The sequence below is a fragment of the Humulus lupulus genome, chromosome X (genome assembly GCF_963169125.1).
Source record: "Humulus lupulus chromosome X, drHumLupu1.1, whole genome shotgun sequence".
Taxonomy (NCBI): Eukaryota; Viridiplantae; Streptophyta; class Magnoliopsida; order Rosales; family Cannabaceae; genus Humulus; species Humulus lupulus.
Window position 1 is genome coordinate 184,691,167 of NC_084802.1, and position 24,435 is coordinate 184,715,601.

Here is a 24,435-nt window from a genome sequence, read left to right on the forward strand (position 1 = left end):
TGGTTCACCTAAGTCATAGCCACTTTTTTTTATTTATTTTTTCCATTTCAAATTTTCAAGCAACATTTTTTACTGCTTTTTATTTTCCAAATGAATAAAGTAGGTATTAATAATTTAAAAAAAGAATCGGTAGGTGAAAATTAAAGACAACTTTTTTTTTTCCCCATTCTGAATAACAATAAAAAGTGTTTCTTACATTCTTTTAGAAGTTAATAAAAAAGTACTTCTGATGTTTTTTCTTTTCTTTTTTAAATATATAAAATAAATTACAATTTATTGTTATACTAAAAAACTATTTAAAAATAAAATACATTATATGAGTCAAAATTAAACATAATATAAATATGAAGCTCTAATTCAAGTAAGAATGTGTTGAGTTAGAGATTTTGTTAAAATATTAAGGAATATTTGGGTTGTCTCATATATAACCCTAATAAAAAATTTAATAGTAATACCCCTAACTGTTACATTTTTGTTATAGATGAGTCATTTTGGCTGTTAATTGCTGGCAATATTTTATTAGGCCACATGTTAAATTATTAATTATTTATATACATTTAAAAATAAATAAATTTAATTATTTATTTAATTAAAAATCCCCAAAAAATTAAAAAACAAATAATTAACTAAAAAATTAAATATGCCAAACATCTAAATCATTCTTATCATTTTCAATTTGACAATCAGCGGCCTAAACATCTTCTAGAATATCAATTTGATTTGTTATTGAATTTGAATTTATGAGATTTGTTCTTGAACAAAGACTCAAACCCAAAAAACTCAAACCAAAGCCGCTTGTAGTCGTCTATTCAACAAGCAAAGCTCAAACTCAGAAGTGTTGTAGAGCGGAAAACTCCAGCCATGCATCTAATTTGAAGTGCTTCTGATGGCGGTAGGACAATGCCAGAAAACCCAGATCTACAGAGTAGGGGTGATTTTCTAAACCGGCAAATCGCGGCAATCGACCATACCGCACCGCACCACACTACACAGCAAAACCGCAATGTGAAAAATGTAATGGTTCGGTATGGTTTGTATCTTAGCTAAACTATGCGATGCGGTGCGGTGTGCAGTTTGGCGGTGTGAAATTTTGGTTTACACCACACCGCACTGCATACTTACAAATATGTTAAAAGAATTTAAACTTTACATATATACTATTTTTTAGTAACCTAACCTGAAACTAGGAGCCTACTTAAATTATGGTATAACCTTACTCTCTAACACATCATACACGACAACAACTCATTCATCTCATTTGCTCCTCCTCCCTATCACCATCTCTATCTCACACATATTTTTTAACACACTTACACCGTGAAAAACCATCAAAACCACACCGCAAAAAATGGTCTGGTTTGGTCGGTTTGATGCAACCAAATCACGCCGCACGGTGTGTTCTAGCTACTACACCGCACTTGTGGCGTGGTATATTAAAAAGTGTTCAAACCGCCCAAACTACATCGTGCACACCCCTACTATAGAGGGTGAGATCACATGTTCTCTGTCATTTAGATACCCAAGTTTTTTTAAATCTGAGCCATAAGAATTCGAGATTTTGGAGACGATATGCTGCTGCATATGATGATGAGGACGATGTCTTTGTGGGTACTTAACGGATTTAGCTGGCACTTAACAGTCAAAATGGCTCATCTGCAACAAAAAGGTAATAGTTAAGGGTATTGTCGTCAAAATTTTTTATTGGAGTTAAATGTGCGTTAACGCATAAAAATTCAATAGGTTTTGCCGCAAATATCCCAAACAATAATAATAAGTTTGACAACAAAAATTATTTCTATTCAATTTTGGCAATTATGCAGTCTTTGTTGATTATATATAATATTTACCTAAAATTAAAACATATGAAATGATATAAACCCTAAAGAAAACATGCTAATCAACCCAACATTTTAATTCTTAATAGTTTCAATTCAATATCTTTAACTACCCATCACCAACCCAAAACAAACCTTTATTTTTTGTTTTAAATTAGAAAAAACAATCATCATCATTACCCACCTAAAATAAATTAATTGGTCAGAATAAATATATACTTTTTTTTTAACAAAATAAATACATAATAATTATGAGTAATGACTTATTGTTGTAATCAAAGATGCTTTCAAAATTAAAAAATAAAAAAAAAAAGAAAAAGAAAGCAACAAAGAGCCAAATCCAAAATCACCCAGATTTGTACTCCACTGCCGAGAGTACCAAAAATCTGTACTCGCTTGAGATTCGTGACGCGTAAGGTTATCATTTTTGAATTTGTAACGGCGCGTGGGGTTGAATTTGAAATAATTTTGAAAAAAAAGAGGCGTTGGAGTAAATGCAATTACTTTATTATATTTATTATTAATAATTATTATTGCTATTATTTCTGTGGTTGGTTGAGAAAGCAAATTGGCCTGCTTTTTACCTGCTTTTTTTTATTTATTTATTTAAAAAATAAATTAAAATTAAAATTTAAAACCCGTAAGAGGCAAGGCATGGAGAAAAGAAGAAAACGTAAAAATATATATCTAAAATAATAATAATAATTAATATTATTATTATTATTATATCTAAATATTGAGAATTCTCCTAGAATAAGCCTTCCGGTGCAGCTCTTCGTTTTCATCCAGAAACCCTAGAAATTCATCCTCTTCTGAAATTGGCTGATTTTCTTTTTTCCTGAATTATTGGTGAGTCTCCAGTGATTTTTCCGCCTATTTTCTCATTTTCACCCTATTTATTTTTTATTTCTGATTCTTTTACTGTGAACTTCTTTAAAAATTAAAAAAAAAAAATTAAAATTCTAATTTTTAAATATTTTAATTAAATTTTTATATTTTAATTTTGAAATTGTTCGTATCTGTGTAATGCTGAATTTTGCCCATAATTCATCTTGAATCGATTAAAAAAAATCGGTGTTTTTAAGTTAAATTTCGAATAAAAATTCTTTCTTTAGGGATAATTATGCTTCCCTCGCAGTTATTAGGGTTTAAGAATTTGCTTACATGGTGAAGTTAACACATAAAAAATATATATCTTTGGTAGTTTTTGTATCTGGGTCTGTAATGATCTGAGTAGTAGTGATGTGATGTAGACTAAAGTTTGCGTAAATCTTTCAGGTAAGATTGCATGGAACTTGAGTGAAAATACTTTGAACAAAGAAGAGAAGATGTCAGGATCTGAAACTGGACTTTTAACGAGTAGAGAGCCCTTCAGTATTGGTCTGCAGAAGGGTCCGGTGGCGTCACAGCCGATGTTACAGAACATGAGAATGCCTTTTGCTGCTGCAGATGGGACAGGAGTGTACAAGCCCATTGCAGCTACCTCACCCTCTTACCAATCCTCTGCCGGCCCCGGCGCCGGAGGAGGAGGAGGAGCTGTGGTCTCGGGTGATGGTTCAGCCGGCGGCGGTATAGTGTCTCCTGGTGGTGGTGGTGGTGGTTCTGGGCTCAATATGAACAACATGGGTAGTGGTGGTGAGACAATGAAAAGGAAAAGAGGGAGACCCAGAAAGTATGGCCCAGATGGCACTATGGCATTGGCGCTGTCCCCTCCGCCACCTTCTGTGGTGGTGAATCAGTCCGGTGGTGGCGGATTTTCTTCTCCTCATACAGCGGCGGCGGCTGCTCCTCCCTCGGATGGTGGCTCGGCCGGTGGTCCCGGTTCTCCCTCGTCCATGAAAAAAGCTAGAGGTAGACCGCCAGGTTCTACCAAAAAGCAACAATCGGATACCATGGGTAAATAAAAGTTCTCTCTTTTTATTTATTTTTTATTTTATTTTTAAAACTAGACTTTATGCTTAATCTTACAATATTTGAATATTAAAAAAAAAAATAGTAGTAATTGAAATGTAGGTATTTAAAAGAACTCGAATCTCAGATTTTTGTGGGAATAAATCACATTAGCCACCACCTTATTTACTTTGAGTACATATGAAAGTAAAACATTACAATCTTCGTTGGGTTTATGAGTTTAAAGTTTTTATCCATTTATCACTTGAATGTAAGTCTTAAGTAATAAAGATTTTGACTTAGTTTATTTTGGCCTTTTCATTAAGTTTCTTTTTTGAGTGAGTTTATACTTAAAATTATTATGTTAAATATGAATTTTAGATTTTTTATTTATTGAAATTACACATTTGCCCTGTGCTTATCATCGACTTATTTTATGGTATTGAATTTTGTCCTGTTTGGGAACGCATTTCGTTATGTATTTAAGTTCGGTTTTATGAACTTTCTAATTCTTATATTTTACTTTAAAATAATTAATAACCGTTCGATCAATTTAATATTTATTTGACGATAATAAACTAATTGGATTTCGTCCTTTCATCCAGACCCTTGATTGTATTATAATATATTATTACTTTGGATAATAATTATAATATTTTATTCCTCTAGGTGTCAGAAAATTCTGTCATTAAGATAATGAAATTAATTATTCTCATTTGATTAAATGTATAGTACTTGAATATTGAGCTCTAATAATTTTTCTTTTGTGCAGGGTCAGCTGGGTTCGGATTCACACCACATGTTATCACAGTCAAAGCCGGAGAGGTAATTTCTCTTGTATTTTTTCCTCTATATTTCTTGTTATTATTTATTAAATTGCAACGTAGAAGCAAAAGAATGGTCTGGTGCATATGTTCTTGTTAATTTAGAGAGGTGTAATTGGTTTTTGCAGGATGTGTCTTCAAAAATAATGTCATTTTCTCAGCATGGTCCGAGGGCTGTGTGCATTCTCTCGGCCAATGGAGCCATATCTAATGTCACCCTTCGCCAGCCAGCCACATCTGGTGGAACCGTTACATATGAGGTTTGTGACTTGGTCTCTTCTCCTACTAGCACCTCATTGGTATTATTAGCTCAACTGGTTCAAAGTTCAATCAGTGTATTATGTTTTATTCATCTGCAGGGGCGATTTGAAATTCTGTCACTCTCTGGTTCGTTTCTTTTATCCGAAAATGGTGGACAGAGAAGTCGAACAGGGGGGCTGAGCGTCTCGTTGTCTGGTCCGGATGGTCGTGTTTTAGGTGGTGGTGTGGCTGGCCTTCTCATGGCTGCTTCTCCTGTTCAGGTACATATGCTTCATCATGCAAATATATAGGCATTGATCTTTATTGAGTATCTGCTGCAATTTCGCTTGTCTTAGAATCGAACAACACACTTTTTACAACATTTTCCCTATAAAATTAGAATAATTGGTAAAGATAGATATAAATAATTTTAAAAGTTCTCTGGTGTTGAGTTTGTAAAAAATTATATATATATATATGTGTGTGTCTTTCAGTAGTATAAGAGAATAATCTTGAGGTCCTACACTGCATTGCAGGTGGTTGTAGGGAGTTTTGTCTCAGATGGCCGTAAAGAATCAAAGTCAGCCAACCGGGTGGAGCCATTGTCCGTCTCACAGAACCTTGGCACTGGGGGCGGACCAACTGGGCCCGGCAGCCCAGCATCGCGTGGCACTCTAAGTGAATCTTCAGGGGGGCCAGGTAGCCCACTTAACCATAGTACAGGAGCCTGCAATAACAACAACCAACCACTAGGCATGAGTAGCATGCCATGGAAGTGAAAAATCCTTTTCCCCCAAATAATTTGTTTGTTTGTGTAGTATCAGTAATAGTAGTAGTGTCATGTTAGGAGGCATTTAAAATATCTGTTTGAAGTCCCATCTCATCAATTTCGTTGTAAGTTTGGTAGAATAAGGCTCAGGCAGGCTTGACTTTCCTTTTGGCTTTTGCCAGCGTAGAGTGGTGTGTTGGCTAGAGTTAGGTAGTAGCGAGAGTAGTGACTAGTGTTGTGTTCAATAGAAGAAATTAGGTGAAAGCCAGTGGTAGGTTAGGTGTTAAGATAATGATGTCTCTAGTTATCTCATGGTAATTTGTTGTTATTATTGTTGGCTTGTTGCCTCCATCACACCCTATGTTGTTATCAATGGTTAATCTCATCAAATTTATTCTAATCTTGGTTCATCTTCACTTTTTATATATAGGGCTATCTTTCTATGTGGTTTTTAGTTATTAAAAGTAAGTAGTCACCAACAATGCAAGTAAGGTAGTCTTTTTTTTGTCATTGTCTTGATCAAATCAATTTCAGCACTGCCATCTAAGTTTGATTGGGATACAAAACATTTTCCAAAAGAAACTTGTGATGTTGGACACTACATTAATACAAGTGTTGAAAATTTTCATCTTCTACATGAAACGAAAGAGAGAGTCATTTCTTTGCTATCTCCCTTCCCATTTCCTTGGGATTCTTTTCAAATCTTTCGAGTCACATTCAAATGGGTAATATTTTCTAGAAAAAAAAAAGTTGTAACTGTAAATACAGTAGGTGATAGCATAGCAAGAGCATATAATTTTGTGGTCAAACATATTAATTAACTAATTATATGATTTTATCCAGGACTTGTATCTTTTTGGATCATGTGTTTATTCTATTTCCTGAATGGATATTATGTTTCGACAAATTATTTTTTGGACTCTATATTTTGTAAAATTGTTCAAATAGAACCCTAAACTTGATTTTGGTCAAAGTTTTTTCAAATTAAACCATAAATAATTCACCAAACTAATAAAATAAAATAAAATCATTCTTACATTTAGAACAAAAATAAAATTATTTTTATATTCAATTTTTCTATTTGAACTGTTTTATAAAATATAAGGTCAAAAAATGAATTTTTTAACATATAGTTCAAACAAGTAATCGAAAAAAATAGAATAAAAAAAAAGTATAAATCCTTTTAATATAAATAAGTTATAAACTATGTGTGTATATGTTATGTGGGTACAAATATTATAAAGAGTAATTTGTGAAAAATGTCTTTTATGAACTAATTTTGTATTAGTTTTGATAATTTTTTTACAAATCTCAAGTGTTAGAAATTATTTTGCAAAGAAAAAATAATCAATACTAAGCCAAAATACAAAATGACTTTAAAAAAATAAGTCATGTCCCGAAGGACTGTGATAGGTAATTACAAATTTATAAATTAAGAACAATTATCAATAATTTGGCTAGTCAAAATAATAATTTTTAAAAAATTAGTAATCATGACAAGAAAAAAGATAATAAGCTCAACTCTGAATAATATACATAATGAGATGAATTACAAAGAGTTCCTAAAATTCACTGAAGAAAAAATAGTTTGGTTTTCAATTCTTACATCCAATTCAAAACATTATCAAATGCATTTCATTTTGATTTATAGAAGATGAATAATTTTAAAGCAACTCAAGGATTAATACCACATGGGGTGTTACAAAAAGTCATTTTACAATTTTATATGATTCTTATATGATAAGAGAACAATAATAAAACTCAATACTGTTGTGTACACTTGTTGAGTCCTGAATGAGAGTCAAAAGGGACAAAGAACCAATCAATAATTAAAAAAAATGGAAACTAAGTGAACAATGAAAATTAATTTCATGAACAAATTCGAACTCAAAAGACTGAAAACATTGAAAGAAACCAAGACTTGTTCAGTTCGAAATTTATATACCAACAGAACATTACAAAACAACAGCATATATTATTTTCTTTTCGCCTACATGCTTAGTTTTTTCTTTTTAGCATATAGTAATTATATTCTGTTATCTAGTTATTAATACAAGCATATGAATGGATTTGAAGAGTATTTCTTACCAAAAAAAGACATAAAAATTTAAAGAACCTCATCGCAGTGAAGCTGCTAAATCGACAATACACTCCCTTGGAAGGAGGATGTCATATCAGTTGCACTTGAGGTTGTGCAGACCGAAATGCCTCTTCCTTAGTTCTTTTCTTGCTGCATCCCACCTAAAAAAAAACTCACTTTTAACTCCATAACAACGGTGAGGTCCTCTGCTTAGGTCCTCCATAACAATGGTAATTAAGAAAGTATAATTATCATCTTGAGCTCTTCTATGGCATATATATCTATGTATAAAAGCTTCTCCTGGCAAACCCAAGAGAAAGAGTCTACAGAACAAAGCAAAAGATAAGAGACCCAGACAAGTATTATATCTTATAATTCTAGAAAAAATATCAGAAAATGGCCTAAGAAGTCGGTAAGAAAGAAAAAAAAGATTGAGATGGATTTTTTTTCTAGCTAGAAATCTGTTAAAAGACCATTACAAAATCCCGAAATGGATGTGAAAAGGACGGTGAAATGAGAGAGAGTGAAGGATCTATGGAGTCACAAACGACCAAATAACTTGACGAAAATCAAAGACCTAAAACCCACTCTTTTATAAATAGATTAGTGCAAAAATGCTAACTTCGTGATTGCTTCTTTGCTCTTTTGAGGAGAAAACGCAATGAAAAGATCCCAAGAGCAAACGTCTGCCAAAACCATCCTCTTGCATTATCAGGGTCCACCCTATTGGCCAGATTCCATGCATATACAGCTTCTCCAACATGTAATAATGTAGCTGTATGGAGCCCCATCCTTAGCATCCACAATGACCTAAAAAAGAAGAGGCAAATCGCTCTGAAAAATGGCACGGGTCCTATGTCTGGTAAATAGGCAGCACAAAATAGTGTGCTCATTCCAATCACAATGAGCAGCCAAGTATAAATTGTAGGTCCATCAAGTGTTTTCCTTTTCCTTTCTTGCCAATATGAAATTGTCGCAGCCATGCCCTCACGAGGTGTTACCACTGGAACATACCCAAGTTCCTCCTTGGCTTTAAGAAAGGAGAAGTTGTGGGTGACACCAACCTGTGAGAGATACGAAATCATTATCTTGCAATATAAAAATCTGAGAAATTAGCAACCTATATTATCTAAATCAAATATCAAACAGAGAAGAGAAACCTTGTACACTTCGGCAGGAAGGATCAGTGGTTGAGGAAGCCACCATCGATCCAACCATGGATATAACAATGTATAGAAACCCCAGAAAAATTTTCCCAGACCAAGAGCTTGTGGGACAGATAAAGAAGCAGTTGGTAGGTCATAATCCAGGCTTTGAAGAAGTGGTCGAATAAACTCAAAAGTGTTGACAGGAGACCCTACAGAAGTACTGGGCTTTTAGATATCAACAAAGATTTTGGAGCAGAAGTACTTCCATTCCCATTATTTCAATTCATAAAAGAGGTGCGAAAAGGGGCAGTTATTACCGTCAGATACAAAATATGGCTGCCCAGCAGCTACTAGACGTCTCTCCTTCTCAGGAATGTTATCCAGAAGCCCCATGCTTGCCAATATTAGAGCGAGTACTAGATTTTCGACATAAATCCAGTCTGATTTCACACTTGGATCCCCAGTTTTAAATAGAAGCAGGCCAAGCTTTGCCAGGGATACTATCCTTGGAAAGTGCCTTTCCTCACCAGGTCCATAAATAGCAGCTGGACGAATGGCACAGGTGTGAAGACATTTTCCAGTCTTTTTTCTGTAAAGTGCATAGACAAAAGAGTTGCTCAAACCCTTCAACTATGAACTCAACACCATAAAAATAGAATTGCAAAGTACTTACTTTAAGGGGCGACCATTGTTCTTGAGAACCAACTGCTCGGCGAGTGATTTGCTACGGCCATATGGATCGACATGGTCATCAATAGGAAAATAGGGTAGGGCCTCATTGCCATTGACGATTTCCTTTCCACCAAATACAACGTTGTAAGTGCTGACATAGATAAGCCTTTGAATTCCAAGTTCAAGGCATGCGTCTAAGATGTGGCAGGTTCCATTAATATTAACCGCATCCACACGACCAAATTGCAGCATTTCCTTCCCAGACATACCGAACGAAGCAAGATGGAACACACAATCGGCACCACGTAGAGCCTTGTCAACATCTTTTTTTTGGGTGACATCCCCTATCAGTTTTAGCAAAAGAGAGTAAAATAAGAACTGGGTGTCTTGTTTTCTATCCAAGTGCCTACTTTTTTCAGTGCTAATCTTACTCTGCTCATGACACTACATTTGCATAGAAATAAAATGCAATACTACAAAAACCCTAATTTTGTTGATACAAATTGAAATCGAGACTAAATTAACAAAATTTGACTACTTGTTAAAAGGGGGTCAGGTCAAATCAAAAGGTGAAAGCTCGCATAAGTAGAAGTAATGGAAAATGAAGAGAGATCAATAAGAGTGTTCTTATTCTGCTCATGTGGTCTACTTCTGCATAGGAATAAAAATCAATACTACAATAAACAAACCCTAATTCTGTCGATACAAACTGAAAAAATCGAGGCATAAATAAATAAATAAAAAGAATTGGTCAACGATCGATCTGATTGATAATGGGTAAATTCAAAAGCTAAAATCTTGCACAAGTAGAAGAAATGGAAATGAGTTACCTTGAATGAAATGGACTCCACGTTTGTGAAGATCTTCAGAGAAGTTAGATTGGAGTCGAAAATCAAAAGCTCGGACCTGGCGAGCGCCTCGACGAAGGAGGTCTAAGCAGAGAGCTGAACCCACAAAGCCCAAACCCCCAGTCACTACGAATGTGTTCCCCTCAATCCCTTCATTCTCGCTTAGGTGCATCTTTCTTCTCCTCTTCTCCGACAATTTTCAACTTCCAGCTCCGAACTCCAACCAAAACACTTTGATCACAGGCTGTTGCTTCTGCTACGGTTGATCAGAAAGTGTCAAAGCAATCCAACGAATAGAAATGAACCACCATACCAGCTTCTACAGCTCCATGTTTTCAAAACTAGCCTGTCGTTTTGTTGGTGAAAAACTAGAAATAAAATTACTTTTTACTTTTAATAATTTAAATGTTGTCGTAAAATTAAAAGTTTGTGTTTTTTTTTTATGTAATTTTGATGGATTAATTATTATTAGAGAAATTAGTGAAAATAACTCTTTTTTTTTTTTTTTTTTTTTTAAGTATTTTTGTACTCTGGCTTACTTTTGATCATTTTTTACAAAATAGTCTATGTCTAAAATTTTTGACCAGCTGTTTAAATTTTTCGACCATCTGTCAAAATTTTCGACTAGTTGTCTAGATTATGAGAGACCATTTTGTAAAGAATTATTAAAACTAAGTTAGAGTGCAAAATGACTTTAAAAAATAGGTCATTTTACCAAGAGTTATTATAACTATTCTTTTTTTTAAAAAATAATAATAATAAGATGGGTATGTGTTTTTAAAAATAAATTTTTAGTAAATAGATAATCTTAAGAGAACTATTAGGCTTTATGAACTTAGTAAATAAAGTTATTGATGCAACTTTTAGACAATGAGAATTAAAAGAGAAATAGAAGTTAAGAACTAAATAAATAAGTTGATTTTGACGTGCTTCGGTAATTACAAGAAAACACGCTTACTGCAACGACAAAAGTCATCTTTGTATGTCAAAAAGTCATTAGTGTGGGTACTATGATGTTGTGTCCTTGCTAAAATATTGTCGTAATAACTAGCAACAACGACAAAAATATCATCGGTGAAGAACTTGTCAATTTTTTTTAATTTCATCACCTATATTGTCGTCTCTATAGCGAGTCGTTGCCATAGATGTGAAGACAAAGTTTTAATTAAAATTTCAAGCCTATATTAATGCTATTGCTGTTGCTATACATGGTAGTTTAAGTAATAATAATAATTATTTTTTATTAAATTAATTTATAGGGAAATATTGGTTTAATTCACTTTAGTATATGTATGTTAAAATCAAAATTTCTCCACTTTTTTTGAGTTTTGTCAAATTTTTTGGCCTGAGGTTTACTGACAAAATTTTGTAGAAACCTATAGCCACAATAATGTTGTCTATAGATAATTTGTTCTATAGTAACGACAATATGGTTTATGTAAGTCTTTAATTAATTATAAATAAATAATTTTTTTTTGCATTTTTTCGTGCTTTTAATAGATCTATAGCAGCAACAATATCGTCTCTACAAGTGTTCTACTCTAAAACGGTGACAATGTTATCTATATTGGTTAATTAATTATTTTTATATTTTTCATGATTTTAAAAGCTATATTGTGACGATACTTATGTTGTTGCAATAGGTGTCGTCGTAATAAGTTTATTTTCCTATAGCATACCACGAGTCAATATTATCGACTAAGAGTTTGTAAAGATTAAGTTCTCTTTATAATTACAATTTGTCGGTATTTTAACTTGCTCAAATAGTATTGTGTCTTTATAATGAAATCTAAACCTTATTTTATGAGCGATTGTAGATGCTTAAGGCTCCTAAGGAAAATTAACCGCATCATGATACGATGCAAGTGGGCAGTTAAGCAGAAAATATGCTCACCCCAATAAAATGTTCATAAGCGTGGTAGTAGCATAAGTATCAAAGTAGCTCATCCAAATTTGGCCACATGATAAAACTTCTGACTTCTATTCTTTGTCTACAAAACGAGAAACAAAAAATCTTGGACACCACTTTTATTTATTTATTTAATATTATTAGTATTTTCTTTAAAAAAGATATATATATATATATATATAACACAAAAGAGTTAGAGATGAAGCTGATCTAAACTCTTGTTCCTTTGATTATAATTTGAAATTATGGTAACAAGTTGGGCAATAATAAATCTTGAAAATTTTAGTTTATGTTATCATTTTTTTTATTTTATTCATTTATCATGTTAACATCAATGCATAAAATGTTTTTAAGTAACTAAAATGTAAAGTTTTAAATTTTAAAGATAATATTAAAAGCCACTAATTAAATAAATTTGTAATTTTAGTATTAAAAATTCTGATAATAAACTATGATAAACTAGCAGTTTTTGTTATGATATTTTAGATAAAACTATGAATTTTTAGGGTTTCTTTGAGAATACTTTGCTTGGGTTATTTTGTCTATTTACTTTTGCATTGTTTATTTAACTAACAACACAAGTTTCAAATGAAAATTAATTTAATATAAGGGTTTTTTGGCAAAATGACATATTTTTTGAAGTTATTTTGCATTCTAGTATAGTTTTAATAATTTTTTGCAAAATGACCCCCGACAGCTAGTCGAAATTTTAGACAGAAGTTAATTTGAAAAAAAAATTTCAAAACTAGACCAAATTCTAAAATGACTAAAAAAAAGATGTTATTTTCATCAATTTCTCTTGATATAATAATCATGATTTTGTTTATAGTTCAAGAGTACAAAGACCAGAATAAAGTTTAAAATGTAACAAGTTGGGCAATCAAGATACTCTCTTATATGCTATGATTGGAGGAATATGGCTAAAAGAAGAGAAAGAAACAAAAAAAAAAAAAAAAAATCAACCAAAACTTAGGATTCTTCATTTTTTTTTTTGGTTCACTCTCTCTGTCTCTCTATGTATAAATTAAATAAATCATCATGTTACATGTTGAAGTCCCTTTGTAAAAAAGAAAAGAAGAAGAAAAAGGGGGCCAAAAATAAAAGTAAAAATAATATTAATATTATATATATAATAATATTAATATTATATATATAATAATATTAATATTAATATTAATATTATATATATATAGTAAAGAAATAATAATAATAATAGTAAAAATAAAAGTTGTTCTAGAAGAAGTTAAAGGTAGGGAATCTGAAATTTGCATAGGCAACTCCACCTCCAGCATAAGCTTGAAGAAGCTCATTTTGAGCAGACCAGAAATCAGCTTTCAAACCACTTCTTCTCACTGCTTTCAATACTTTGTTCTTGTGTGTGTACCCTGTCACTACCACCTTCTGACTATTTGTGTCCACTTCTACTTTCTCTATTCCTGCATTAATATCATCCAATTGATGAATTGAGATAATAATCCAAATTATTATTCAAAAACAAACTTATTATATATAATCATCAAAAACCAATACCTTTCAATTTGGAAAGACATTTCCTGAGTCTCTTCTCATGTATACCAACCATCTCAACCTTCAACTCCACACTCTACAAACATTACATTATGTTAAAACTCAACATTATATATGTATACAAATAAACAAAGAAAGAGATATATATATATATATGTATGTATGTATGTACCTCCATTGGATCCAATACAAATGATTAGGTGATGAAATGGTGGAGAGAATAATATAGATGTGAAGGAATGAAGTGAATGAAACACAATATAAGAAGATAGGGATATGGAGTGTCAGTCAGGTACTGATGATTATTTATATATCAGATTATGTGTATATATATATATATATACAGAGAGAGAGAGAGAGAGAGAGAGAGAAGAGAAAGGGAGGGAATAAATAAACAAGAGAAGAGATGATGACGATGACGATGAGAATAATAAAGTGGATCTTGGTCTTTGGTTCTGTGAAGTTTGCTTTTGTTTCTTTCTTTTTGAAAGGGAGACAGACAAACCAGAAAATGACCATGAAAAACCAGATAACAAGAGTAATAATAGTAATAAGAAGCTCAACCTTCGATGCTGTTATGGTCTGCGCAAAGCAAATGGCTCATTTTGAAATGATTGGCTTTGACGAGTCCAACTTCCCTTTTTCTTGGGGATCTTTGGCCATTGGGAATTCATTTATATATATCTCATTTGGGTTTTGTTCAAAATTTAATATAAAAATAAAATAAAATAAAAAAGTTGGGTTTTTGAAATTTGGATAATAATCTCATAAATAATTCCAACTAGCTCCGGTAAGTTTTGGAGTATTGTTATTTGACATTTTAAGGTGTTTAATACTACATGAGGTGACATTTTATAATTGTTTAGTAATACTTTATAATACTTATTAATTCAAATAAGTAGGGTCTGATATTAAATTGTATAGCGGTATACCATCTACTTGTGTGGTGATGAGCACCAGTGATACTGGTTAGCAACTCTTTCAGTTTTGATACATAACTTGATTCCCCCCAACTCAACAAGTTGACAGCTTGACACTTGGCATAGCTACCTACCTACTATACTTTATTTGTTTGTGTGTGCTTATTTTACACTTACCAAAATGTGTTAATTTTGCACTCTATTGGAAAAAGGAAAAGGGTCTTGAGAAAAGAAAAAGGAATAAGGAACAAAATAAATAAATAAAACAAATAGGGTTTAAACTACACAGCAAGTTTGGTATTTTTCTTTTGGATTCCTTAGTTTGCTTAATAGATAATATGTACCAAAATAATAAAATAAAAAAGTAATTCCTTTAAATATATTTAATTTCAAGTTTTGTTTTTTTAATCATTTTTACAGTCTTAGACAATTTTTTATTTCAAAATATAATCATTATGTATGATACAAAACATATATGGAACAGATACTAAATATATATCCTACATATATATGTAATAAAATTATTTTAAAAAAAATAGAATATATATCAATACCAAACACATATCAAACACAAACCAAATACACTCAAAGTTCTTAAACAAGAAATCAAATGCTTTAATATTTATTTATACAAACCCGTCATAAAAATATATTTAAAAAAATAAATAGTAATTTTGTCTTCTAAACTTTTTACACTACCAGATTGTGGAGATTGTGCCCTTTAAAATATATTGTCTGTTAAAATTTTCCCTAAACTATTGATACTATTAGATTGTGCCCCTGTTACGATTTGCATAAAATAATTAGCATTTTCGCCTCCTATAATTAAAGTGGGCTTAATTTGCTAGTTGTCAAAGTTTGGATGACTAAAATACTAATTATTTTTTGCAAATCGTAACAGGGGGCACAATCTAATAGTATTAATAGCTCAGAGGAAAATTTTAACTTTGTTATATATTTTAAGAAGTATAATCTAGTACTGTGAAAAGTTCAAGGGAAAAAAAATCATATTTATTCTATTTAAAATTTCCCAACAAAAAAAACTACAAATATAATTAATGTTAGTTAGAAGAAGCAAATAGGGGTGGTGGCGCAGTTGGCTAGCGCGTAGGTCTCATAGCTGTCTGAGTTATCCTGAGGTCGAGAGTTCGAGCCTCTCTCACCCCATTTCTTTTATTTATTTATTTTTAATTATAATATATATTTTTTTATTAAAGAAAAAAGAAAAGAAATGGATCAGATTCAGAGGGAGAGAGTTCCCCCATAAAGTTGGATTAGAATTTGGATTTGGAATCTGGATCTCGAGTTTGTCGTTTTCTTGAAAGACTCCCATCAATCAATCATTATCATATTCTCTTGCTTTTTTTTTTCTTTTTTTTTTTTTTAAATTTTTTTGGACCATATACCAAAATAAGCTTAGTCAAAAAGATCAAACTTTATAAACAAACCCAATGCTCCTCCACAACCACATTTATGAAATTCAAGTTTTTATGTTGTTTTGCTCAAACAATGATCTAAGTCCATAGTTATATTTGACTATAAAGATCACTGCTTTACTTAGCTAATTATTATTTTGTTAAAAAAAACTCATATGATATGATGAGGTTATATATAGATATATGTGTGTGTTAATGATGATGATATCCTTTTACTTTTGATTCAAAATCATGGATTTGAAGTTTTTTTTTTTAGTTCTTTGCCTTGATGTAAATCTTTGAACAATCATAATACAAACATAGTGGTTTCATTAAGAGAAAATTGATGATTATATATATATAATTTATTGATCAGTATTAAGAATATCGCTTGAGTTTAGATTGGTTTACACAATGTAATGATAAAGTTTCATTTTTGTTCTATAATGTTCAAGGCATTAGAGGAAAGGGTTTTAATATTAGGTTAATCTTAGATGCTTACATAATTAGTTTAAATAGATTTTTACTTAATTTTAAATGTACATCGACCAAATCAAGGCCGGCTCAACCATAAGACCAATTAGGCAAAAGTTTAAGGTGTACAATTTTTTTTTTAAAAAAGAGGCCTAAAATTATATGGTAATAAAGTCCTCGAAAAAAAATCTTATGAAATTAGGGCCTCGAATTTTTTTTGGGGGCCTAAGGCCTGATTAAGGGTTGAACCGATTTGGACCAAATTATAATATAATTTTCTTGTATCTTATTTAATTGACCTGTAAAATGTGAAGAAATAAAATGATGGATCTTCAATATGTTGTGCATAAGGAACAGAAATGGAATAATGGTGCAAGAGCTTTGGGATTATGAAAGAAATGATTAATATTGTAGTATACGATTTGTTGTGGCAGCCAAATTAAGCTGTGAGAGATTAAGATGAAGTTCCAACAGTTAATTATGCCCACATGGGATAAATTTGCTCCAAACTTCAGAGCATCATATGCCATTTTAATTTGAAGGAGTAATATCATATATGAAAATACAATTTAAAAAAAAAAACAGAATATAATACCAAAGAGCATGACGTCTCACGATCCAATCCAATTCAATTAGCTTGAACCAATCTAAACCAATATAATTACACAATTTTGGATATCCAATTACAATTGGATTTGATTAGATTTATAAAGTTGCATATTAACTAGATTGGATCGGATAGCGGATGAGACTATAAAAATCAAATTAAAAACTGATCTAATCCAATTACGATTAAAAATATTCATATTCTTTTTATATATATCATATTAATTATAAATATATTTAATTTTCTAATATTTTTTCTTAGTTTTTAGCACTATGAGATGTTATTGTTTTAGAAAATAATACCAAAGATGGTCTTTACTCTTTGTCTTGGGTTAATAACATAATAAACTATCCCACAATCTTAGGATGACCAAAACAGGCCTTCCTCTTTTTTATTGGACTTAGGCCCATAGTAATGGGTGTCATCTCATCTCATTCAATTTGGACTGGGCTCAACAGTGTTACGGTGCAATTAGGCCCAATATAAATTGAATTACAAAGTATTTATACATATATATATATATATATATCTTCATGAATAATCAAACAATCTTAAAATTAAAAAATTCTTCATTTAAGTGTCATTCTAAAATAATAATAACGAAATAGCTCCTCTCACCAAATTTTCTAGCTCTGTCATATCGAGAACGACCATAAACATAAACATAAACTCTTCTTGAAAAGGATGTAGTGGAGTTTTGATTTAGTCAAACATATCTTAATTTCTTTTATAAAGCTATCGATAATGAGGTTACAAATCAGCCAATTAAGGAGTGTAAAAATTATGATGATGCATTGTATTTGAATTAAATACATTGATGTGATATGGTAGTCATCTCAGTGAGCTGGTTCCTCGAACTTACATTCCAATCAAGGTACGTAGTGTTTACTTTTACAGTAAAGTAACGATGCGTGTACTATAATTATTATGTACTAAAATATTACAACAATTGATATTTGAATTTTATTTTAAATAATTAAATTTATTTTAAACAGAACCTATTGTTTTAAAAAAACGTCAACGTCATAAATGTAATGTTTTATTGCATAATTCTAGTACATATATCATTATTCTTATTTTATAATATCACAAATCTACGATCTCTAGAGAGAGGCCCACATAGACCCTTTTGGCATTTTGGTGGTGGATGGCATGTTCTTGCCAGTAGTAGTTGATTGAAATTGTTTAAGGTCGTAAGTGGAGATTAAGAATCTACATTATATATTCACTAATCATCTTATATATATATATATATATATATATTATAAGGTCTATTATTAGCTTGCATTTTGTGCTTGTCATTATTTTAGATTCTTGGTAAATTGTTTATTTGATTTCTTCTTGTTAAAAATGGGCATGAATTCCATCCCTCCACATTAGGGCTCATACCATTATGCATGGTAAAAAAGATGATAGAACAACACAATAATTTCTTACCCTTTTTTTTCTCTTTCTTTTTAATTTTTAAAAAATAATATATTTTATATATATATATTGAATAGAGACCATAGAAAAACATAGCTATTGAAACGACAAAAGTAGTCCAAATAGGTCTCAACATAGGCAGACCTACTTGAGGCCAAGGTTGCCCACCCTCATTTGATATTGAGGAAATTATATTTTATATGAGATTTTTAATAGAGTGTGCAAAAATATAGCTTTTTTTCAAAAAAAGTTAACCTATGGTTTTTTTTTTTAAGTATTTTCATTTTTATGGGTTTATTTTCCCATATTTTTGTATAAAAGTTGGTTTATGCCATAGTTTTACTCTTAATCAAATTTGGAAGGGTATGTTTGTAATTTGATTTTTTTTTTTTTTTAGGTTATTTGTTTTTTTATATTGTTTTTATATTACTAATTTTATATTAAATTTTTCTTTGGTTGTTTTGCAATTTTTTTTTTGTAATATGAATTGTTTTTAAAATTATTATTTATTTATTATAAACATGTTTTTTTTTAAGATTGTACGCTTTTTTTTCAAATCCTGGGTAGGGTAACCAATTACTTGATTGATCTTAAAAAAAATCCTAGAGCTAGGTTAAATAACATGCACCAGGAGGGGTAACTAGTTATCCTGAGATGAGTAACCTTCTGCCATAAGAGTGGTAACCAGTTACCTAAGAGGGGTGACGAGTTACTCATATTAAATATGAAAATAAACATCAAATTTGAAGGAAAAAATGGAAGAACACTTCATTAAAAAAGGAAGAAGAAGTAACTATGATTTTAGTAACATAAGTAACTAGTTACCATAAAGAAACCATAAATATACCAACACCAGAACGTGAAAGTAACCAGTTACCCTCAGAAATATACACACAGAGAATGTGAAGGTAACCAGTTACCCATTCACGTTTTCATATTTTTATTAGTTTTCTTTCCAAATTTTGCTATTCCTATAAGTGTTACAGTAAAAAGAAAATGCTAAAAAAATTTATTTGAATTTTTTTTACATATAGTGGAAAAAACTATAAAAATAATTACAATAATAAAAGATAATAAATAAAAAAATAGTAGAATAATTATGTAATGTTAAAATATATGTGTGAAAAAAATGAAAAAAAAAAAGAAATAGAATGAGAAAATAATAAGTATAAAAATGAAAAAAAAAAACAAAAGAAATGATGAATGAAAAAAAATAGATGAATAAATAAGAATGAAAAGAAGAAGAAGAAAAATAATGGAAAAATGAAAAGAAAGAAAATATGAATGAAAAAATTGAAAAAAAAAAGAAAAAAAAGCTCATATGTCTGTGTTGACTGTGTTTTTAGCCAACGACGTGAGAACGTCAATAACGACAAGCCTTCAAGAGAATGTAAACGACACAGACAGTTTAATCAAGAAAAGTAAATAACACAAGAGATTTTATAGTGGTTCAGCCCCGATCAGTCGGTAATAGCCTAATCCACTTAGAGATTTTATTATTTTATCCACACCCAAGATCAGATGAACCAGTGTCAACTGAGTTTCTTCAGTGTAAATATTCAAGAATACAAAAAGGGTTCTCTAAAGAAAAAATGCACTTTCTCTCTCTAGAACTCAGACCAATTCTCAAATTGCCAAAAGTCCATTTTTTGATCTCATTAACCCTCTATTTATAGGCTTGGGATTCTAAACTGATATCCCTCTAGAATCGGGATATTCTATTATTTATATTACATTTAAATTACACAAAATATTCAAAATACAACAAATTCCTCAATTTGAGTGAGGAATGAGAGATTCCCGCGGTGCCCAGACCGATTCTTGCTGAAGTTGTTTCTGGAAATTTGACGTAGTCTAGTCTATTTTGTTGATGAATATCGTCTTTTGGTCGGACATATGCATGCTGGACACCTGCATACGGTCCATAATCCTCTAGGCTTTCCTTTGGTTCAAGATTATGCATGCATAGCTCTCCTCGGACCAAGGTCCGAGCCACCCTCCTTGGCTCTCCTCGGACTAAGGTTCGAGGCAATCACTTTGGCTCTCCTCGGACTAAGGTCCGAGGCAATCACTTGGAGCCTCGGACATGGTCCGAGCTAATCACCTAGGAGCTCCTCGGACTGGAATCCGAGCCAATCCCTTGGCACACATGCATGGCTCTCCTCGGACATGGTCCGAGCCAATCACCTAGGAGCTCCTCGGACTAAGGTCCGAGCCAAGCATTTAGGGGCTCCTCGGACTAAGGCCCGAGCCAAGCATTTGGCTTCTCGGACTAGGGTCCGATCGGACCTGTTGTGGCCTCTCCTCGGGCCAAGGTCTAAGCCCATCTCTTAAGCTCCTTGGACTAGGGTCCGAGCCAAACACTTGGGCTCCTCGGACTAGGTTCTGAGCCAAGCACACCTTAGCCCAAGTATTCTCCTCGAGTGTATTTGGTTGACTATGACATCTCTCAAGCAGTCCAAACCCTTCACTGATGCACTGGGCTATTACTAAGCCAGATCACCCAACTAATCCATGCCACGTGTCAATTCTATTGCCACGTCACCATTTTCAAATTTTGGGATAACATTTGTCCCCCAAGTTTATTATATGATACATTCACATAATAAACTTTTTCTCCAGCTGACGGCATTATAAAAAATAATAACTGTTCATCTTCTTTCCATGCAGTAGACCACAATTTATAGGCCACAATCATTGCAAAAATTGTCCATGATCGTGGGGAGAAAAAATAGCCCCAGAATGCCAAGGGTCCAAAAATAAGCAATAAGCCCCATTTTTTCCTTTAAATAACCCCTACTTTTACCCACTTTTCTTCACACAAGCAAATCACACATTTTTTTTTTTAAACTTCTCTTCTTCTTTCTTCTCTATTGGCCGAAACCCCAAGGTTTCTCTCTTCTTTGGCCGAATCTTCAAGGACTTCAAGGGAAGCTCTCCATTTCTTCAAGCCATCTCCAAGCAAGCCAAAGGTCCTTCAACCTTGAGTAAGTCTTCTTCTCCATGCTTGTTATTTTTCAAAAATCTCCATGAAAATCCATGCCATGGCCGAAACCCATTGATAGTTTTTTTGTTGAGTTTGTTCATGAATATCACATGAATGCTTGTATAATGTGTTGGGTGGCTGTTTTGATGATGTTTGTGATATGGGTAACCCAACATTTTCTTCAATTTCATAGGAATTTCAAGAAAAATAGGTTAATTTGATATAAATCATGAGTATGGATTTTGGGGTTTTTGAAAGCATAGAAATTTTCAAGAACATGAAAAAACCTTTCTACTTCTATGTTTTGATCTTGTTTTTGTATGTATGGATGAAAAAAGGTGTTTATAATAGGGAATTTAGGGCTTTGCTCTTACGGTTTAGGTTTTAGGGTTAAACTTGGGGTATGAAAAATGGATAGGTCAAGGAAAGTGGCCGATCGGCCACTGAATTTTCTGGGCAAGCATGTGGTTCGATCGAACCACATTTACCCTTCTTGGATGTCCGTGTTCGATCGGACATGTTGGGCTGCTGGTGGCCAGGCTCCTCGGAAGTGCAAGGCGCTTGGATGCTCGGACACCACTCGCTCGACCGTGGGGTGTGCATCTCCTTGGGCGTGCTATGTCCGATCGGGCCTTATGTGGGCTACTTGGCGCTGGGCTCGCATGAAGCTAGTCTCTTCGGTCCCAAGCAACTGCTGCTTGGATGAACACCTCCTCGGACGCGCACGTTAGGGTGTCTAGGCATCCGGGGGATGCACTAGGCACAGCCCTCTCCTCGGATCAAGAGTGTGGTCCGACCGAACCACACTTACACCCCTCGTACACGCACAGCCCCTTAAACACGCACAGCCTCGGACCTCTTTGAATAACCCCAAAAAAAATTTATTCATATAAATTTTAGTGACCTTAAATACTTCAAATACTTTTTAGGCATCTTTAGGAACTCTTAGGCACTAAGATTATTTTTTCCCATGTGAACTATATTTTTATCACTTAGATAAAATTTTCTAAGTGTAAAAATAAATTTTATTCTTGTTGAATTTTCTCTGTATGGTTACTCACCTCCCCATCTTTTTTATTTATTTTTGTAGATGAATCGCTCTGATTATAGGGGAGGTGATAACCACACGGACTCCGATACATCCGTCCCGCAGTCAATCGAGACTCCTCTAAACAGCGATTCCTCATCAAAATCGTCTACCAGTTGCACTCCCGAGGACCGCCTTCGTCGCTTCAAGCAGGTCCTTCCTCGCTCATCCCTTTATCTTCTCCACGAGGAACAGTTTCTTCAACAAGTTTCTCAGTCGACGATGAGGGTGAAGAAATCCAACAGACTTCCCCAGGAACAAGATCCACAAGTTGCCCGCAGAGCGGTGCAAAAGGTGGTGAAACGTAGTGATGCCTGCGCTGCAACTCCTCCAGAATCACCTTCTCAGGAGTTTGCAATCGTGATCCAGAATTTGGCCGTTCAAAAGCCACGGAAGGGGGGAGGAGAAGAACCTTCCTGGTTCGTTGCCGAAGCTTCAAAACTTAATCCTGCATCGTTCCACAAACACATTGAGGCTTTGGGGTTGAGTGGGGCGAACGTGATATGCCCGGGCCCTCATCAGAGAGCCAATAGGCCTGGTGGAGCATACTGCGCCTGGTCCAGGCATCATGTGCACGTCGGAGCGACACTCCCGCTACACACCTATTTTCGGTCTGTAGCGGATTACTTCAATGTCTCCCCATTCCAGATTGCACCGAATGGGATCCAGGCATTGTCTGCATTATACATTCTTTACTTCCTGCATGGTTGGGACGAGCCCACCCTTCACGAGGTGCACTACCTATTTGACCTCAGGACCAATCCCAGCCACAACAACACGGGCTTCTTCCACCTCTACCATAGGCAAAAGGGGACTATATACCTTAGTGGTATCTCTCACAAATCGAACCCCGGGAAGTATCACAAAGAATATTTCCTTACATCAGACATTAAGGCCAACAACTTGGCCTTTACACATGCGGGTCCATTCGAGCGACCCTTGCCTACTGAGGGGATGTTTGATCGAGCTGAGAAGTTGGCTAGCATGAGTCCTGCAGAGAAAGATGTGAAAAAATTGGTCACTGTGGACCTCCTTCAGATGGTGGGTCTGGTACCGTGTGACCAAGATATGGCGGTAGAATGTACCACCGGGGAGAACAATACAACTGATCAGTCCAATGCGGGCACGGAGATAGTGACTGACCAGTTTTCTCCTGGACCTTCTCCGCTCTCTCGTAGACCTGGTGACCTTGTCATTAGGGAGCCTGAGCCTCAGCGCAGATCTGCCATTCCCGCTCGGTCCGGGAAAGGAAAGGCTATCCAGGTTGAGAGAGAACTCAGCTCATCCTCAGACGACGAGGATGAGTTCATCGATCAGATTCTCAACGCAGGTAACACATGTCTAGTGATCATAGGAATATGTTTAATAACTTGGTGTTTCGAGACTAACAAAATTGTAGTAGTAATATACTATCTACATTTTATTATGTTTATATCTCTAACAATTTTGTGTTTTCCTCTATTGCAGATCCAGATATGTTCAGGCAGTGCATTGCTTCTGTTCCAAAGAGGAAAGCTGGCGATGGAAGTGGCTCCATGCCCCCGAGGAAGATTCCGAAGGTAGTGCCGCCCAGCCGAGGGAGACAACCTGAGGGGTCGACCACACTCCCACCGTTAGCTCCTTCGTCACTCCCTCCATCAGCGAGCCTAACTCCCCCAGGCCCGCCTGGCCCGAGCGAGGCACTCCGAGCTGCTGATACCAAGCTCAGGGGGTCAGCTGATCAGACCCTCCGCGATGCATCAACGATTCAAAGCTTTGAATCTCTTCCCCGGCTCAGTG

General features: G+C 33.6%; 3 protein-coding genes and 1 non-coding gene across 4 annotated transcripts; 2 read left to right on the top strand and 2 right to left on the bottom strand.

Moving 5' to 3' along the window:
- Positions 1 to 2,526: 2,526 nt before the first annotated feature.
- Positions 2,527 to 5,958, top strand: LOC133803155 (AT-hook motif nuclear-localized protein 10). Its single transcript, XM_062241118.1, has 6 exons — positions 2,527 to 2,684; positions 3,114 to 3,731; positions 4,498 to 4,550; positions 4,678 to 4,809; positions 4,909 to 5,070; positions 5,326 to 5,958. Exons 2-6 carry the CDS (start codon positions 3,164 to 3,166, stop codon positions 5,566 to 5,568), a joined length of 1,158 nt encoding a protein of 385 aa, XP_062097102.1. The 5' UTR covers positions 2,527 to 2,684; positions 3,114 to 3,163; the 3' UTR covers positions 5,569 to 5,958.
- Positions 5,959 to 7,462: 1,504 nt separating this feature from the next.
- On the bottom strand, positions 7,463 to 10,614 carry LOC133803621 (uncharacterized). The gene is made up of 6 exons (XM_062241722.1): positions 10,289 to 10,614; positions 9,460 to 9,802; positions 9,104 to 9,375; positions 8,799 to 8,995; positions 8,261 to 8,702; positions 7,463 to 7,799 (listed from the first exon to the last, which is right to left on the bottom strand). Exons 1-6 carry the CDS (start codon positions 10,476 to 10,478, stop codon positions 7,774 to 7,776), a joined length of 1,470 nt encoding a protein of 489 aa, XP_062097706.1. The 5' UTR covers positions 10,479 to 10,614; the 3' UTR covers positions 7,463 to 7,773.
- A 2,764-nt stretch (positions 10,615 to 13,378) lies between these two features.
- Positions 13,379 to 14,325, bottom strand: LOC133804383 (heavy metal-associated isoprenylated plant protein 28-like). The gene is made up of 3 exons (XM_062242550.1): positions 13,915 to 14,325; positions 13,746 to 13,818; positions 13,379 to 13,651 (listed from the first exon to the last, which is right to left on the bottom strand). Exons 1-3 carry the CDS (start codon positions 13,918 to 13,920, stop codon positions 13,449 to 13,451), a joined length of 282 nt encoding a protein of 93 aa, XP_062098534.1. The 5' UTR covers positions 13,921 to 14,325; the 3' UTR covers positions 13,379 to 13,448.
- A 1,418-nt stretch (positions 14,326 to 15,743) lies between these two features.
- TRNAM-CAU (transfer RNA methionine (anticodon CAU)) lies at positions 15,744 to 15,829 on the top strand. The gene is given in 2 exon segments: positions 15,744 to 15,781; positions 15,794 to 15,829. It is a non-coding gene; the product is annotated as a tRNA-Met (tRNA).
- The last annotated feature ends 8,606 nt before the right edge of the window (positions 15,830 to 24,435 follow it).